The 19,220-nt window shown below is 30.4% G+C and overlaps 3 protein-coding genes across 3 annotated transcripts; 1 reads left to right on the plus strand and 2 right to left on the minus strand.

Moving 5' to 3' along the window:
* Positions 1 to 582: 582 nt before the first annotated feature.
* On the plus strand, positions 583 to 3,718 carry LOC114183343 (jasmonate-induced oxygenase 4-like). Its single transcript, XM_028070341.2, has 3 exons — positions 583 to 1,283; positions 2,781 to 3,114; positions 3,319 to 3,718. Exons 1-3 carry the CDS (start codon positions 601 to 603, stop codon positions 3,574 to 3,576), a joined length of 1,275 nt encoding a protein of 424 aa, XP_027926142.2. The 5' UTR covers positions 583 to 600; the 3' UTR covers positions 3,577 to 3,718.
* A 4,748-nt stretch (positions 3,719 to 8,466) lies between these two features.
* LOC114184333 (myb family transcription factor PHL6-like) lies at positions 8,467 to 13,100 on the minus strand. The gene is made up of 6 exons (XM_028071644.2): positions 12,178 to 13,100; positions 10,987 to 11,072; positions 9,941 to 9,980; positions 9,790 to 9,847; positions 9,602 to 9,671; positions 8,467 to 8,951 (listed from the first exon to the last, which is right to left on the minus strand). Exons 1-6 carry the CDS (start codon positions 12,287 to 12,289, stop codon positions 8,601 to 8,603), a joined length of 717 nt encoding a protein of 238 aa, XP_027927445.1. The 5' UTR covers positions 12,290 to 13,100; the 3' UTR covers positions 8,467 to 8,600.
* A 146-nt stretch (positions 13,101 to 13,246) lies between these two features.
* Positions 13,247 to 16,592, minus strand: LOC114185858 (PHD finger protein ALFIN-LIKE 2-like). Its single transcript, XM_028073799.2, has 5 exons — positions 16,256 to 16,592; positions 16,132 to 16,164; positions 15,248 to 15,470; positions 14,115 to 14,235; positions 13,247 to 13,756 (listed from the first exon to the last, which is right to left on the minus strand). Exons 1-5 carry the CDS (start codon positions 16,344 to 16,346, stop codon positions 13,502 to 13,504), a joined length of 723 nt encoding a protein of 240 aa, XP_027929600.1. The 5' UTR covers positions 16,347 to 16,592; the 3' UTR covers positions 13,247 to 13,501.
* Between the last annotated feature and the right edge of the window lie 2,628 nt (positions 16,593 to 19,220).

A 19,220-nucleotide genomic window follows, 5' to 3' on the forward strand; every position in this document is an offset into this window, starting at 1 on the left:
TATCTGTGGATATAAAAAAATTATGCAAGTACCCGCATAACGGATACCTGACTGATATGGATACGATTACAGCGGGACAAATTATCTAGCGGGTAGGATAAATGTAATCCACAACGAAACATGTAATCCATTACTTGTTTTTTTACTTGTTAGATTCCCGTGAAAATATATTTAAAAATCAATAAATATTTTATAGATATTTAAAAAAGATAATTTATAAATTTTAAAATTAAATATAAGTTAAAATTAAATAAATATATAAAATACAAATTAAATTAAATTTAACTTAACAAAATATAAATTAAATTTTAATTATATATATATATATATATATATTTATAAATATAATTAGTATGATACTTACACTTATTTATAAATAGAATCATTTATTATCCATAGATATTCTTTTAAATGATCTATTTACTATGAGAATATAAATATTTGTTATAACTATTTAATTTTAAAGTTTGAATGTATGAAAATTTTGAAAGAGAAATATAAAAATTTATGTGTATGGACATGAGAGTGAGGTAAAGGCAGCAGAGCAGGCACAACAGAGACAACTCAATTTCATCACGGCGCCGAAATAATGTATATCATATGCCATCTTATGCTCTCTTATCTGTATATATACCCTTCTCTTACTTCCTCTCAACCACACTACACCATAAGCTAAGACCAAAAACACACACTCATACGCACTTCTCACAATTCTCTCCAATCCCTCTTAGTTTTTGTGCTTTCCTACTCTCTCAAAACATGTTGAGTTGCCAAGCATGGCCAGAACCAGTGGTTCGAGTCCAAGCCTTAGCAGAAAGTGGCCTCAGCTCTATCCCCTCACGCTACATTAAGCCACTCTCCCAGAGACCCTCCACCAACACTCTTCCCTCTGCTCAAACTCATCACCAACATGACCATGACCATGCCAACATCCCCGTCATTGATATGGAGCAACTCTTCTCGAAGAACGAGAGCGTTCGAAAAGAGGGGCTGAAGAAGATGGCAGAGGCTTGCAGCGAGTGGGGTTTCTTTCAGGTGGTGAACCATGGCGTTAGCCATGACTTGATGAAGAGTACCAGAGAACTCTGGCGTGACTTCTTCAACCAGCCTCTTGAGGTGAAGGAGGAGTATGCAAACTCTCCCTCCACTTATGAGGGCTATGGAAGTCGCTTGGGAGTGCAGAAGGGTGCCACCTTAGATTGGAGTGACTACTTCTTTCTTCATTACATGCCTCTCTCCGTCAGAAACCAAGCTAAGTGGCCTGCATTTCCATCGTCCCTCAGGTATATATCAACCGTTACAAGTCCCACATCAGTTAAAAATGAAATCATTACAGATACAATCATATATAAATAAAACATCTTTTCAAAATCTCTTCACGTTAGTTCTCTGTCTGTTTCATTCAAAGTAAAAACAGACTTGTTAACATAAAAGAGTTTTAGTATAAGAACTGAAATGATTTTGACACATGCAAAACTATGGGGTTGTACGAGTCATGTTAAAGATGTACTTATTTTTAGAATATATACTTTTTATGCATGTTTGTCTTCTCTCTCTTGTTCCTTAACATAGATGATGTCTACTTAAAAATAACCCAGGGAGAGCTCATTGCCAAATTATCCCAGACATTATATAGACTTGAATTTATAGGTAGCAAGTGATGTAGGTTGCTTGTTCAAACATCCTAGACTCAAATTAAGAATTAAAGTATGCGGGTACATATATTCCTTGCTACCATGTCTCTTCTTTTCTTTTCTGTTTCCAAGTTATAATGTTGCTATTTGTTTGGTATGATGCGACGCAGTACTTATATTTGCTTAATGTTAGTTGCTAAATGAAGGTGTACCCAACTAATTAAAGTGGTGTTGTTTTCATTGTGTAAGGGTACTTTGTAGGCAGGCATAAATAAAAGTGGGATATGAAATTAATATGAATTTGGACAGAGCCGTGATAGACATGAGTGAATCTCAACTTTATTAATTTTTTTTATCTAGTGGAAATTCAATTTGTGTATAATAATTTGAGGTAAAGCTTTGTTTTTTATGAGGGTAAAGCTGTTTTGACAAGTTCAGCCTTGAGAGTTTCTTCACAGGGTCTAGATACATGATTAACGTATAATTGTTGAACACCTTTTTCAAATGTAAGCACGTAGCACACTTGACCTTTGCATGTAAAACGTGTGGCAAGGCCAGATCTCTGCAGTTTATAAAAGAAGATTGAAAAAAAAAAATGGGATAAATAATAATTGTTGGGAAGCGTGGCACTGTGTGTTTCTGAATGCATCGATTAAAACTCTTATTCGCCACCGTTTCGGTCCAATGGCTCTATCTGAGAAATAACGCCACATTTAAAATATGACCTACCCATTTCAACTTGTGAAATGATTCATTACACTGTCTTTATCTTTGCAATTTTTATACACGCCACATGATTCAAATACACAATATTTGATGACCACAAGTTTAAAGTATGTTACACTGTCAACTAACAATAAAATGTTTTCTTTCTTGTTTTGTTCATGCACTGTGAGTAATATTTTTTGCTACTCTTGGAGCTAACTCACGAGAGGAACATAGTACATATTGTAGACAGGGTTAATTGGGACCCTATTAAGTATGGTAATGGTACATAATGAGAAAACATATATTGTTATTGGTTAAGGGTTTGTGTCTGATATAAATACATGTAGGACCATTTCCTTGGATGTCTTTACATTATTGATGATTCCAGTTGTTGTCAGTTTGTGAGGATGCTGTCTAATTCTGTTTGTGTGGTGCTAGGAAAGTGATTGCTGAATATGGAGAAGGAGTGGTTAAGCTGGGAGGAAGAATACTGCAAATGATATCAATAAACCTTGGTTTCAAAGAGGATTATCTGCTTAATGCATTTGGGGGTGAAAGTGAGATTGGTGCATGCTTAAGGGTGAATTTCTATCCAAAGTGTCCTCAACCTGACCTCACTCTAGGACTCTCCCCTCACTCGGACCCTGGTGGCATGACCATTCTCCTACCTGATGATTTTGTTTCTGGCCTTCAAGTACGCAAAGGAGATGAATGGATCACTGTTAAGCCTGTTCCAAATGCCTTCATCATCAACATCGGTGACCAAATTCAGGTCCTGACCCTCCCTAGACTCTTCAAACCTTTTACCAGTCAAGCTGTTATTTCGTGACCAATTTACCTTTGATTACTTCTTCTTTCACACACTATTCCACTCACATTACACATGTATGTTTGACGAAATAATGTGTTTTTAGGGCATAAATATATTTAACAAAAACTGATAATTACAAATGTTGAATGGCATGTTTAATTTCAGGTGCTGAGCAATGCAATTTACAAGAGTGTAGAACACAGGGTGATTGTGAACTCAAACCAAGATCGTGTGTCCTTGGCCATGTTCTATAACCCGAGGAGTGATCTACCGATTGAACCAGCGAAGGAGCTTGTGACAGAGGAGAGACCAGCCTTGTACTCAGCAATGACGTATGATGAATACAGACTTTACATTAGGCTAAATGGGGCATGTGGGAAGACACAAGTTGAATCACTCACTTCCAAATCCTCATCACAATAAGATATTAGTGTGTTTGCTTTTTCACTTTTCCAACTTAATTTCCCATGTTCAAGACCTTGTTTTTATGAAGTTAATAACTTTTAGCTGTTAAATGTAATCTCTTGTTTTTGTTAAGTTTATCCAAAGATGGTATGAGATGTGATGACTGGTGTTAGATGGGTAGATAGATAAAGATGTGTGATGTTTTAATTTTGGGGTGCAACAGTTGAAAAACTTGAAGAAGAGGTTGAATTGAAAGTGAGAGTGAGGTGTTGTTGCCTTGGTGAATTGGGGAAAGAATTGAATAATGGAAAGTGGTAGTGGAATGGTGAGTAGTATTATGGGTGATAAGAAGGGAAAAAGATAGCACCTTTGATGGGACATTATTTTTCCATCTAATTCATTTAGTTGACACCTTTCCATTTATGCACGTTTCAACTAAGAAACCTTATTATAAACATTAATTAGTTTAGGCACGTTGCAAATACCAATTAATTAATAATAATCACATTTTTAAATAATAGTTGGAGCTATCAACTTTCTAACTCAATATTGCTCTTAGGATCGCAACCGGGTGGCTACGTTACCCGCTACCTAACCTGTTGTTCTAGAGGATTGGTTTTATTTTATTTTATTATTATGTTAGATACGTGTGAAAAAATATTTAATTTTAAATAAAATTATTTAAAAACAAATCTTTATAATATAATTTTAATTAAATTGATTCGAGGAAATATAAATTTGGATGTTGCAACTTTTAGCCGTCCTAATTACCAATTTGGAAACGCGTGACAACTTCTGTGACTTTTATATTTCCAATTGAAACTTATATGATTATGTAAAATGAGTAGGTTTGGCTGTGTCCTATGAAAAACATTTTAAGTGTTTAAGGATCTTAAACTTTCTATATGTTGTCTTTTTTAAAATATTGTTTGTCAAATTGCTTTTTGCGTAATACACGTCTTTTGAGATACAAGATTGCTGGTAAATTACTTTTTGTCACTTGTGATAAGAACAAGTAATTGATTTTAACTTCTCTCCTACGTTTTTTTAGTATAACTCAATAAAAAAAAATCATAAGAACGTCAAAAGTTTTGGATTTTGGATTTATTATTTTAAATCCTAAATTAGCTTTTAAAATATAAAATATAAGAAAATATATTCTATTTTCTGAAAAGCTAAAGTGTAAACTTCTTTTATTAAAATGTGAATTTTGTTAAAATTATATATATATATATATATATATAAATATTAAAAAGTAACGAGTAAAATCGACATAAAATTAAATTTTATAACAACTTTTCATTGATGACATAAATAATTTGGAAAAAAATTATTAAGTAAATAATTTTTAAATATAAAAATTTAATTATTAAAATATCCAAGTGAGAAGAACATACATGTTGTATGTTACTAATTAAAATAAGGTTCAATTAGTCAGATGATACTTACTTTTATTTGAATGTATCAGTTTGATATCCACTTTTAAGAAGGTGTCAATTAAGTCCCAACTTTTGAAAAGATGTCTCAATTAAGTCATTTTCAGTTAAGAATGATTAACACTGTTAACCATATTGATATTTAAAATAACTTACAAAATTAAGTATTGATATTTATATTAAAATTTAGTGGTAGAAGTCATGAACTAAGTTGACGGCTTTAGTAATTTTTGTTTGAAAGGGACCTGATTAAGACACTTTTTCAAAAATTTGAACTAGATTAATACATTTTTAAAAGCGGATACCAAACTGACACATCTGAATAAAAGTGGGTATCATCTGACTAATTAAACCTTAGAATAATTTTGTGTTGTAAAGTATTATCAGCGTATTGAAGGTAATATGTAATAATACTTAGTTAGATAGAGTGATAAAGGAATTAAAATTTGAAAAAAAATGATGATAAGAATAGATCTAGAGAGAGTTTAATAATTTTTTGGAGTAGATATGAATTGAAAAGGATGTTTGTTATTCATGAGAATGCAGTGGAAGAGAAGAAATAGAATGTTGGTATGTGGTGGTTGATGAGTCAGCGCCATGGAATTGGATAGAAAGCTATAAAAGAGAAGATGTGTCTTAAATTCACTTGTTGAATCAACAAATTGAGTCAAGATGCACTAGTTCATTGTAAGTGATAAAGCTAAAAAAAAAGAAGACTAATTTGACTTTAAATATGTTTAGGTGTGAAATATGTTTACACTAGTATTTTTTTTTGCAAGGGAAAGTATACACAAGAACCACTATTATGATATTATTATGATGAAATAGATAAAAGATTAAGATTTAGAATGTTTTGTGTCGGATGTAAGGTAGTTGAAGAAAGGATCAAAATGATATTTAAATAGTTAACTTCTTAAGTAGAAAGAATTAATACAATATTTGTAAGTTGGATGTTAATGAATTTATGTCATCATGAGAATTTGAATGACTTAAAAGTACTCCATGATTTTTTTTTTTATATAGAAAACATTTAAGATTAGAAAAATCAACAAAAAAATATAATAAAGAAATTGTAAGTTTGGATAAAGAAAAGTAAAATCAATACATTTTCAATCTTTTAATATTTAAATAATTTAAGAACAGTAGTGATTTTAAATATGACACTTCATTATTTTATTAAATAAAAGTCAAATTATAAATATACTTTTTATTATTTGAGTTTTTTATAAAAAAATACAATTTTTTATCTTTTTAAAAAAATTTATGTGTCTTTTCACTAAATCTATTTCATTCTTTATCTGTTTGCATATTAGAGACAACATCAATGATCCTTTATGAAATTTTTAAACATCCAACCAATTGAAATTAAAAATAATACTCGAATTTTTCATGTTTTATGGGATTTTTTTTTGTTGCAAAATTGTTGTTAAATTTTGCAATACCTTTTTTTGACCATTTTTTCTAGGAGTTTTAATTCAGAGAGTTTATTTCTTCGTGGATAATTATTTTTTATAAAATTATAAAATTCACAAGTATTTTCTATAAAATTTGTTGTGAAAAATGTTTTATACAAAATATTATGCATAAAAATTAGTAGTAATTTCTTGCAAATTATTTTTCATAACAAAATTTGTATATATTTCCTACGACAAAAGTTCTAAAACAAAATCAACAAGAAATATGTGTTTTTTTAGTAATGATATTAAGTTCACTTTTTACTCATTTTTTGAAGTTAGTTTAACATTTTGAGTTGCATGTGACATCTGATCAAATGTATGTGACTCAAAATATGTGCTCACATCTCTAATCAGGGTTTTGTTTGTGTAGTTATAGCATCATATGATAATTAGAGCCTTTAGAAGCAACCTTTTAAGTTAGAGTTTTCCTACTCCAAGTGAGGGAAACTAGTAATCTTTAAGTGCATGATTGTCCTTGTTTGTATGAACTAATGAGTGAGTATTGGTTTCAATTGAATGATAAGTTTGATTCTTTGACCTTGGTTGAGATAAACTTATATAGGATGTATCATTTTGGTCAATTTGGATTATCTAAAGCATTAAGAACTTATGAGTATTCTTTTTTTTTTTATTAAGAAACATGTAAGAGTGCCTAGATGGACAATTGGTTGATATGATGGGGTTTTGATTTTATATAGACTCATTAGGCGAGCAAGTCACTCGCTGAATGAGAATTAAAATTCTAAAATCTAGTGAGCTTTAATGGTCTCCCTCGCAAGGTAAGTATGGTGAAATCAACTCCCAATGGTCTTGGTCATTGGAGAAGTGAACCCTCCCTGAAGGAAATTAGATTTTGAAAATTCAAGGTAGGTAGAGACTTGGTCGCTAAGCGAGTTTGAGCTCACTAGGCTTTAATGTCAAAAATCTATTAACACGTTTAGTTTAATGATATTGTAACTAATATGTGAATTGTTTGAATATGGTCATTTCTAAGGAGAGATATCATATTGTATAGTTAGTGTATATACTTTGATATAGGGATTACATGAAGTTATCCTAACTCTAATAAATTTACAGACGCATATAGAGAATAAAATTTAGGTGGTGAGACTTGAAAGAAATTCCTTGTCTACAAGATCAGTATAAAATAATGACACGATCTAGGTGATTGATATGAACTAACTTGTCATGATAAGTTAGGCTATATGGAGCCGAGGGTATTATTTTTCTACAATCCACCGTGGGATCACATGATAGGTGCAAAAATTCATTTTGGTACGACAAATTATGTATATGTATCCAAAACTTGAGTCGAGAGTACATGTCTATTTTGTGAATGCCTAGATTGAGATTGTAGTTATTGCATTGATAAATACTCTAACATATTATGTATCTACAAATCTTACCAGCTTACCCTTTCTTTTAATTAATTGTGATTTTTTCTCCGGCTATGATCACATTATATGCGTGAGGAAAGGAAGGTACAAGTGGTAGTAGCATACAATAGTAATGTTGTACTTAAAAGTGATCGATGAATATATATATATATATATATATATATATATATATATATATATTTTATACAACTTAATATCACTTATGAAATGACTTAATTAGTAGTACTATACATCCAATTGAGTTATTATAGTTAGGTTCTAGTTTCATGTTTATCAAAATACCATACAAACTTTGTCTGATTTATAAAAAACTTAATCTAGTACATTATACTTTTGTTGTCATCCTTAAAAATAACCTAACAATCCTAAATAATATGATATCATTTAGTGAATCATTAAAAAATCTTGATACCACAGTTTCTTTTATCATTTTTCTTATATCTCAATCCAACACATGAGCCTAAAATAACTGTTAGAAATTATTGGCCATTTGTAGAACTTTGTAAGGCGCAAATTTTCGTTTTATTAAGAAGCAAACAAAGTACATTATAGAGTTATTCCAAAACCAGAGTACTATCAACTTCATTCTACCCATCAACTCCAAATACAAACATGATATAATTCTAGCCAACCCCAAACTTTTATTTATTTATTTTTTCCAACACCATATTATACAGATAAACCAAACATTATAGTAAGATCAACATCATGATTCTTTTATTAGGCAAACACATATTATTAACATAGAAAACTCAAAATAAGAAAGTGGGATCCAAAGTTGATTGGCATGCTGCTGCAAGCTGACTCCAAGGAAGATTCCATGTTTGGTTGTAGAATTGTGGTGGGGTGGATGGTGCATCTTCAAAACTTGTCGGAAAAACACCCTCTTCTGAAATCCTTTGCTTTTTCACTGTTTCATTTTCTTTCTCACTTTGTGATTTCAATGATTCAGATTCCTGAGAAAGAGAAGGCAGAGGTGCAGTTGCAGAAGAAGCAAAAGGCTTGCATGCTTTTCCAGTTATTGTTTGGTTATCACTGCTTTGTCCAAGTCTCTCCATGTACCTTCCTTGTGCTTCACCTTTTGCCTTCATACTTCTCTGAACCTTTAAACCAATTCAACAAAATAAAATAGAAAAATCACTCAACAAATTCTCTCTATTTTTGTTTTTCATTCAAAGAAAATGAATGATTTTCATAAGTTAAGATGTTTGGTAACTTCATCATGGGTATTTCAAGAAAAAAATCATTTCAAAGACATAGCAATATATGAATCAAACTTAAATAAAAATAAATATGATTTTTAATCTAAAACCTTAAAGTAATAATAGATCTATGATCTTGATATTTATATGAAATTTAATTTTTTTATCTTTATTTAATATTAATAAAAGTATAAGTTCTTCTACATTAATATTTCTCTTGAGGGATCAACAAAACTAACATATAACTTATTAAGAATTCAAGTGTTATTAAAAATTCAAGTGTGAGTTTAAGTTTCATGTTAGTTAGAAATGAGAAAGTAGAACACTATATAAGAATAAAAACTCCTAAACTCATTCTCTTAAGATTTTGGGTTAAGAGTGACGTCAATAGTTCATGTGGTTTGGCTCATGTTTTATTGGTGTTTGTTCTCTTCGGTGAAACTCTCTTTCTCTGAAACCTAAGAAGACTTTTATACCAGTGACAAATCTTGCGAAAAAGGCTTAAGGGTTGGTAAGAATATTTTGGTAAAGTGAAGACTGAAAAGAAATACCTGTGTTTTTTCACTCAAGCGATTTTGCACCTCTGATTGCATCTGAAGCAGTTCCTTTAGTTGAAGAGCACTGCTAATTACAAACATTAACAGTAAAAACATAACTGAAATGTTGAAGGATGCAAAACTGAAAGTTGAAAAGGTAAGAAAAAAGAAAATAGTGTTGTTGAATAAAATTACTAACTCACGATATAGAGCTAAAATTTGGAAGTATATCTGATATGCTTCTCTTCTCAAGTTTTCCTCCTTCATAGATAATTAAGGAACTTGTTATGAATTCACAGGAATTTGGTGTTATTTGGAACTAAATTAGCATCAATACTCAAGGAAGAAACTTACTTGTGGGGGATTCTGGAATCAATTTGGAGATCCTGTATTTCTGAACAAATCCATGTTCAACTTATCACATTTCTGAACAAATTCTAACGTTTTACTGTGATTTTTCAACTTAATTATCTCGTTTCACTTTCTAGATATGAATTATGGCCTTTGAAGTTAAAGTTTCCTAAACATATATGTGTTATTCAACATTCTAGCAATTTTTTTTTATTTATATTGAATTAAATATAATTTTTTCTCTATATTATTTTAAAATATTTATGTTTTTTTGTTGAAAATAATGTAAGATACTTTTAATAAATAATATGAAAAATATTTATCACGTAACAAATAGAGTTTCGTAATGAATTATAATATAATATTTATATGTTATTTAAAAAATGTTTTAGATGTTTTTTTACGAAATACAGAAACAAAATAAATATTTATTTAATCTAAACTGTAACACTATCTTTCAAAATAGTTTAAGAAAAGATATTTAAACATCAATTCTTTTATTCTTAATTAGCATCCATTTTGCTGTTCAAAACTGATTTTTTTTTCCAAATTAAAAGAAAATGTAAGCATGTTAAAATTAAAATTGTGAATGGATCTCAGTCATTCGAAGAAGTAAAAGTAAATATAGTTTTTTTAATATTTCTTTTACTTTCAATTTCAAAGTGTATTAAAATTAAAACATTTGTTATTGGTAAAATTGGTTTGAGATTGTTTATTTTGGAAATTTTTTATAATTGGTATAATTTATTTCTATTTTGTGAAGTGTAATTTTTATTATGAATTTGGTGTGATTATTTATATTTTTAATTTAATTTAATTTTTTAATAAATTTTTATATAATAACAAATACTTGACTAGTTTTAAGATACAGCATAGTTAACATATCATGATATATTAATTTCTGTTGAAAACTAAAATTAACTTTAAGATATGGATATAGACTAATTAAAACATGATGTGTGTAGCCTTAATTTTAAAATAAATTTATTTAAAAAATTTAGTTGAAAAATGAAATTGGCATTAAGGTATTAATATAAAGTAATTAAAACCTGCAAGTGGCTTTTGACATGATAAATGTTTAGCTCTGAAATACCCATAGCCTTCATTCCTTTCAATATACCTTTTGGTGTTGCCCCTACACCAACAAATCAAATTACTGCCATTTAACAAATTGTCGATGTTTTGACATAAAAACACTCATAACTACCAATTTCTCTCTAACTAAATATTTCATTTCACTAATTTTATGGGTTATCACTCCAACTAAATTATGTTATTAAGTGTTTTTTTTAAAGGGTAATGTTAAAAATCCCTTATTTAACAAAACGAACACCTTTTAAAAAAAGAATAAAAAAGTGATTTTTAAAAATAAACAGAGAATATATTTCCCGTCTTTAAAACACAATGGTAAAATGCAAGAATCGTGATATTAATACCACAGAATATTGCTCGTAAGTATACAAAGAAATTAACAAAAAAAATCATATAATTTAAAGAAGTTTAATAAATTCATTTCTTTAAATAATCCAAACACAAGAAAAATCAATCAAAATTTTAAAATATTGCACGAAAACTTGAACCTGAGACTTTTTAATCAACAATAAAAGTTAAGGTTGATTTATAATTGACAAAGATTACTTATTGAGCTTGATTACAGATCAAATTCTTAAGAATATTATATATTATCACATTCTCTCAACAATTTTATCTAATACCTTTTATTTCTTTCTCACTCAACTAAAAACTACGCAATTTTTTTTTTTCTGTCCAGTGACCTAAATTGTCTGTTTCTCCTCATTATTTCTCTTAACCATTATTATTTTTCTAAAGACTAGCGAAAGCTAAAAATTGCTATTCCAACATTAATGGTTAGGCCATCAACAAAGGATTCATCATTTGACAGATTTCATAATTAAGAAATCTAACAATAAAAGAATCGTAAAAACCTTAACTTGTGTTCGACTATTTTTCATTTCACAAACAAGTTCCACACTTTTTTCAAGTTGTCACAATCTGGTTCGACAGAGAAGCAAGTAAGGTTTGATTGAAGATTATTTTCACCAAGAATCAAACTTGAACAATACCCAAAAGATTGAACCTTAAATTTAGCATATTATTATCCAGTTGTATAGAAGTTCATGGATAAAGTTCCAGACTTTTGCACCATTATTATATGATAATGATGATGATGATGCATGGTATTATTAAGAGACATTATTGTGATGCAAAGAAGGACTTACGATCAGGGCCACCTAGTCTATTTACAGCCACCACAAAGCGATCATGGAGTTCTTGTGTCCAACGTAGGCGTTCTTTGGCAGTGGCAGAGGCACGTGAACGAGAGGAACCCATGGCTTAACTTTTGGGGTCTAAGGCCCAAGCAAAGGGATTGTAAAGAGGAGGATTATAGCAGAGAAGGGTGCAACAAGGACAAAACACAGAGAATTAACCAAGGTGGCGATGTCAACTAAGCTGCATTGCATTTTCCTTAGATTCTGCTAACTGTCTATAGTTGTCCAGAAACTCCAACTCTCAAACTGTCTTAGATTTCTGGTTTATTCCTTTGTCCCTTGGGAATTATTGAATTGCTGGCGAGAATGCCTATGCTTCAGTCAATGTCTTTCATTACACGTATAGTTTTCCTTCCCATTCCATTTTCATTACTGCCTGTTGGTTGCTTTAATACATTTATTCATGAAATAGAAAATAGTGTTTGATTGAAAATTTAGAAATATTTTTAATAAAGAGTAAAATTATAACATCTGGGAATTATTGTCTGTCGAAAACATAAACAGATGGATATGAAAAAATGGTGGTGACATTGGTTTTTTCCTCTTCTTTTTGCTACACATGGATCTCTCTACCCTTTCAGTTTGATAAAATTGAGACCAAATTAAAGATTTCAAAACATTATTATTCCATAAGAAAGTTTTTTTTTTCTTTTTCCATAATACTAGAACGAAAAGCTCTCCTAAAAATATTCATTCTACAAGATCACACGCTTAAGAAATCATGCAATACCCACACGTAACAAAAAGCATTTCGGGATGTTAAAATAAGCTCATCTCAGAAGCAGGAAAACTAAAAGCTCCTTTAGAAATCCATTTCACTTTGGGTCCCGCCTTTTAGGAATAGGTAAATAGAAAGAGACAAAAATTTGACAGAAAATCGAAGTTTCAAGTCTTATTCACACATAATTCAGTTTCTTTTTCGTTGAAGTCGTCTACGATTGAAGCATTCCACACACACAATCTTTTCATTAACCCATCATGCAACAACACAATTTAAGTTGGATTAGAAGAAACTGTGTGGAGGAGAAAATGCTGTTTTCTGTGATATAAATTCAAGCAATATTCAACTAAATATAAACTAATCATGAAATTAAAATCTGTCACGTCCTATGCTGTACTGTGTATCATACACCAACCGTTCATCTTGGTAAAAAGGAAAGTTGATCCCTAATGAATTTAGCCATTACATGAAGTTGTGTAAGTGATGTAACAAAATTACAGTATCTTGTAAGCCACGAAACAACACTCACCTCACATGCACCCTTTTGTGAGTCTAGGGCCTGCCACGCCTCAGGCTGCATGATGGACATTTATACTGCTTTATGCCCTCAGCCTTTGCAGGGGTGACCTTAACACACTTCCCATGGAACCACCTCTCACATATGTCGCAGCAAATCCAAAACTCATCCGCGTTGTAATTTCCACCACAGCTTCCACACAGTGTTTCGTTGTGCTCGTCTTCATCCTCCTCGTAACCCTCATCCGCAGCAAACTTCGGGTTGCTTTTAACTTGTCCATCATTGGCTCTCTGCATATAAATGTATAGGAATGTCATCAGATATGGAACATGCAACATTGCCTCGCATGGTTTTTGCATATACTGGAAGACAGCAGCTTCAACAAGTTGTGCAATATCATACAAAAACAGACATCATGGTACAGATAGCTTCAACAAGTTACGCCCAACACACTCTTTACTAATTGCTAATATTTATTGGAAACTACTTAGTCTTGAGTGAAAAAACATTACATAAGAAAGTGTGAAATGCAAGAAATGCATTTTTTTTTATTTCTAAAAAACTTCATCCAAATGCAAAGAGTGTATGTAAGAGAGAGTGTTGCTACTCAAGAAAAACTTAGCAACACTAGAAAAGAAATACACTAACCTTGGTGCTTCCCCGAGACTTGCTTCCGCTATCGACAGTGGGCTTGTCCTTAATTGGTTTTCTTTCAGTCACAACTTCAAAAACGGATGGAAGATCATTGATCAAACTAAACAGACGTTTCCTGCCATAAAGAAATGGGTCAACCATCAATAGAAGGAATCATAAGCAGCAAATGAAAAGAATAAATTACCACAATAAAGAAATTCAGTAGAAAAGCTCTAGTAATAAGTGATTGCAGAAATTTCTAGTTGAAGGGAAAGCCATTAGAGAAAAACGACAGTAGTCAATCCCAGATAGCAGAGCAAAAAGCAGAAATTAATTTTCAAAGTACTACCAACCAGAAGTGCTATAACAGTATAGCAGTTCACAGAGCAGCTATTTTTTCAAGATATCTGATTTTGTCAAACAGCCTCTACACAAACAATAACTGATTATATAAGCGATTTATATGTGATGGGGTATTTCTGTGTTTTAATAGGTGTAATATCAATTGGTATTCTGCCAGGATGACAGACTTACAAATGCTCAAAATAAAAAGGCACTCAAAGTTTAAGATATGTTCATCATTAATAGCAAAGAGTCATATTTTAAAGATACAAACATTACTAATCTATGGCTGGAAAAATATCCTAGGTCATAAAACATACAAAATTGAAACTTAAATGAATCAAAATCAAAAACTTAAAATGCTGACAAAATAATATATTTGTAAGTGTGTGTCTAGGTGTGATCGGAAGGTGATTCAAACTGCCGATGTCATCATATTTTAGATATGTTGACATGCAGAAACTTTTATGAGGATAAGCAGAGCAGTAACATGGCCACTCACTGAAAACCTCAAATTCATTTTTTTTTTCTAAGATGTTGCTGGAGGGGACCTGGGCTGCTCTTGCTGGTCACGTAAGATTGTATTAAAAATCTTACTGCAGAACAAGGGACGCATGCATAAATCTATAAGGCATCAGATCACAACAGACATTTGAGAAATTTGAATGTTGATAATTGCTTGAGACAATCATCAATCCCACCAACAACATCGTAGCCCATAATTTCAACATTACACAAAGGATAGACAGCCACATTGAACTTAAATTGTCACCACATACACGTATATCCATCACACTAGATCTTACCTTTCATTGCGGTTAAGACGAGCCCCAAGGTAAAAGGCCACAGAAACCAACCACGAGTCACTGTGCACAGCAACCAGAGAAAGCCAGTCCCTCCGGTTCATTCCATCCCTAGCAAAATTGATTCCAAGAGCCGGCTCAGGGAGCTCTGGTGGAACTTCCTCTGCTGGCAGAGTTACTTCCCAGGCTTCATTCGGGTGTCCATACAGGCACAAGTTATCCTTATCTTAAAGAAACACACCAAAGACTTTAAATTTAATAGAAGGACACAACACATTATTAAATCATTAGAAAACCCCAATTTAATGGGAATCAAAACCCAGCAAAAAGGAATGTGGTTGCTGCCATCTAACCACACTCAAACATCAGAACATATCAATACTACCTCATTCAATATTCCCTCAACAACTAACCGCATGTTTGGATTCACATTGGATAAGCAGAAATCCAAAATCATAGTTGAAATACCAGTGATCAGTTAACAGATTTTGAGACTAAAAATCAATCTCGAACGTTTAGCTTAATTTTATAAAGTTCCACGACTAACTTGTTTCTACAATAAAAACATCCCAGCATAAATTAATTTCACAGTAAAATCAACAGTAACCAAGACGAAATTCATACAAACCCAGTTCTGCAAAAAACTCACCCACACGCACAAGAACTCACATTCCTCTCATTACCGCAGACCCATGTCGTTTTACTCAAATTCCGAGCGTACAAATTCTAACGTATTCACTCCAACCAAGAATCCAACCAAGAAACTAATTTTGCAAATTCACAAACAAGACGAATCCCACAAAAACAACCAAGTAAAGTGAACACGTAAAAAAGAAACCAAACTATAGAACCAACCCAAGAAAACCCAGATCCTAATCACCCTTTACCTGGATCGCAGAGTCCGTAAAATTCATCAACGTCTGAAAGAAGAAAAGGGCAAAAAGGTCATCAGCAAGTGGGAGAGGGAAATGGAAGAAAAAGAAAGAGGCATTGGAGAGAGAAGAGTAGTACCATGAGTGAGAGCGCGAATAACAGCGGTTCTTCTGGCGCTATAGTCCTTGAAGATCTCTTCAACGGTGCGCGGACTGGAAGCCATGTCCATAACCCAATTGAGATCTAAGCGAAAGCGCTTGGAATTCGGGGAAGCTAAATGAAATTGAAGAGAAAGACCATGGAAATTGATCAAAGGGGTGGAGAAAGAGAGTAAAAATACAAACTTGAAGAATGTGTGTGTGTATATGTATTAGTATAAGTAGTACTCAATAAGGCTAAATTGCTTCCTCTTCCACTATGTTTCACACACTACTCACCCTTGCTTTCCACTAAAAAATAGGTTTGGTGAGAAATTAGGTCTAAAATAATTAATAGGTAATTCGGATCGATTTGGGGTCATAGAAATTAGGATAATTTTTATGGAGCGAATTCAGGGGATAAAAATTAGGATCAATTTTATGAATTAAATGACTTTAAAAACTATTTTTTCCATAAATATTAGAATAATCTTTATGCGTGATATGATAAACAACGCTGGTGTCGTAGAGGTTACAACAATCTCTGTGGATTAAAGCAACATTCGTATTGAAGAGAGTTTCGGTTGAACTGAGTTCAACCGATTCAGTTTTTATGGAGCGAGTTCCGGGTCACAGAAATTAAGACCATTTCTGTGGATAACCTTCGTGTCACAGAGGTTCCAAAAATATTATTTTCCTAGTAAATTGAAATTTGGATTTGGTTTTGAAAATTAAACTTCTGTATGGGTATACTAGTGCTTTTTAATGGTTTAAATATAGTTTTATCCTTTAATTTTATGTGAAAATTAGAATTAGTTCTTCTTTGAAATTTTTTTGTTTAATTTAGTCGCTCAACTTTAAAATTGTGTGAATTTAGTCATTTTAACTAAATTTTGTTAAATTTATTTGATGTTTCAAACGTGTTTCATGATAGTTTCTTAGCTAATATTTAAGTAAAAATATTTCAAACAGTATAAACATCTCAAATGCTATCATAAAATGCATTTGAAACGTTAAAAAAACTTAACAAAATTTGGTTGAAATGCTTAAATTCACACAGTTTTGAAGTTGGGTGACTAAATTTGGTCAAAGTTTCGAGGAGGAGACACTAATTCCAATTTTCACTGAAAGTTAAGATATCAAAACCATATTTAACCTTATTTAATTTATGATATAAATTATGCTTTTTTATATTTTTATATAACTATTTCCATGTTTTATATATTTACACACTTATTACATAACGTATACTTGTTTCCGAAATATATTTAGTTAAAAATATATAATGAATTATAAATGAGAGGCTTTAAACTTTGAACAATTTTCTTGTATAAGCTTTTATTTAGTATTTTTGTTAAAGGAAAAGATAAAAATAAGGTTAAAGTCGAAAATTGATCTATTTAAGTCAATTAAGATTCCAATCACAAATTTATATGATATTGATTGGATAATGAATTAATTGATTGGGTGGAATGGTTTTTCTCTTTAAATATTCAATTTAATTTGTAAGCACTTGACTATTTATGTTCATGTTTCTTTTAATGGTGAAACACGAGTGGAAAAAATAGTCAGCTATCCTCTCTATAAATAAATAGAATAGTTATTTTGAGAGTGTTTGTAGAAAGGAACAATTGTTAATTGAATGTTATTAGAAGTTTTTATTTTTATTTATAGCATTTTTAGAACATTTTCTTAACTTTTCATTTTTATTTTATTTTAAATTAAATTTCAGTTTTTCAAAAAGTATTAGTGATTGAAAGATGACATTGTATCATAATATATTATTTATCATAAATATAAATACGATCTATATTTATTTTATACATATTAAACTCTTGAATTGTGTGTATTCTCTCAAATTTACTTAAGAGTTTTAATGATAAAAATATGTAAGTTACAAATATTAGATAAATTCTTAACAAAATTTGCATTCAAAGTCCATTTTTCATCAAAATAAGATTGTTGGTCCAATATAGAATGAAGTGAAAAGAAAAAAAAAGGAGAAGTAAAGAAAAACTCTTGGTATTTTTAAATACCTTATACGTCCAATAACTTAGAATGAAACATGTACAAGCTTTGAGTTCTTATGTGCTTAATTGAATATTATCATATTGTTAGTTGATTGTAAATTTAATATTATTATTTGCGATATAGATGTAAGATTCAGCTGGTGTCTTGTGAAAAGTTACATAAAAAGAGTAGTTACAAATTTATGAGACATAAAAAAAAATGTTATAATCAAATTTTCATAAGTAAAACTCCTAAAATTGCATGATAAAGAAATGTAGTTTAGTTTGACTAATCTTATTTTTCATTTTTCTTAGAAAACTTTTGGAGGAAGCTTAATTCAAAAATATATTATCATTTATAACAAAAAATTAGAGTTTTATCTTATCTTTTTATTTTCTTATGAATTATATCTGAATATTGTTGAATACAAGGAACTTAGTATAAGTTGTTATCTTTTATTGGTTTATAAAATAATTTACATTTTATGATTCCTTTTCAAATAATACAAAATAAAAGAGCATAATGTTTAATGTGAAGATACTCTTAGAGAAAAGTTCATCAAAATCCAATTATTTTTATTGAATGTTTTCACAACAAAGTTATAAATTTGTTTTAGTAACAAATCATTACCTTGATTTTCCATAACTTCCATATATTTTAAAGTAAAAATATTAAGAAATTTTCGGTAGCACTCAAATTATAGAACATTTGATTGTTAATTTATGTAAAATGTAAAATTAAATAATTTGTTTTAAATAAAAATAATTATAACAGATAAATAGATGGAATAAGATATTAGAATAATGATAAGATAAACTATAAAAATAAATAAAGATAAAAGATAAGACACAAAGATAGATATAAAAAAAAGTTGAATATGCTATAAAAGATAAAGATAAAAATAAATACATAAAAGAAAATATACAAATCAATAAATAAAAATATAATAAATAGAA

This window comes from Vigna unguiculata, chromosome 5, assembly GCF_037176805.1.
Source record: "Vigna unguiculata cultivar grain cowpea cultivar isolate G323 ecotype 2 chromosome 5, ASM3717680v1, whole genome shotgun sequence".
In the NCBI taxonomy this organism is placed as follows: domain Eukaryota; kingdom Viridiplantae; phylum Streptophyta; class Magnoliopsida; order Fabales; family Fabaceae; genus Vigna; species Vigna unguiculata.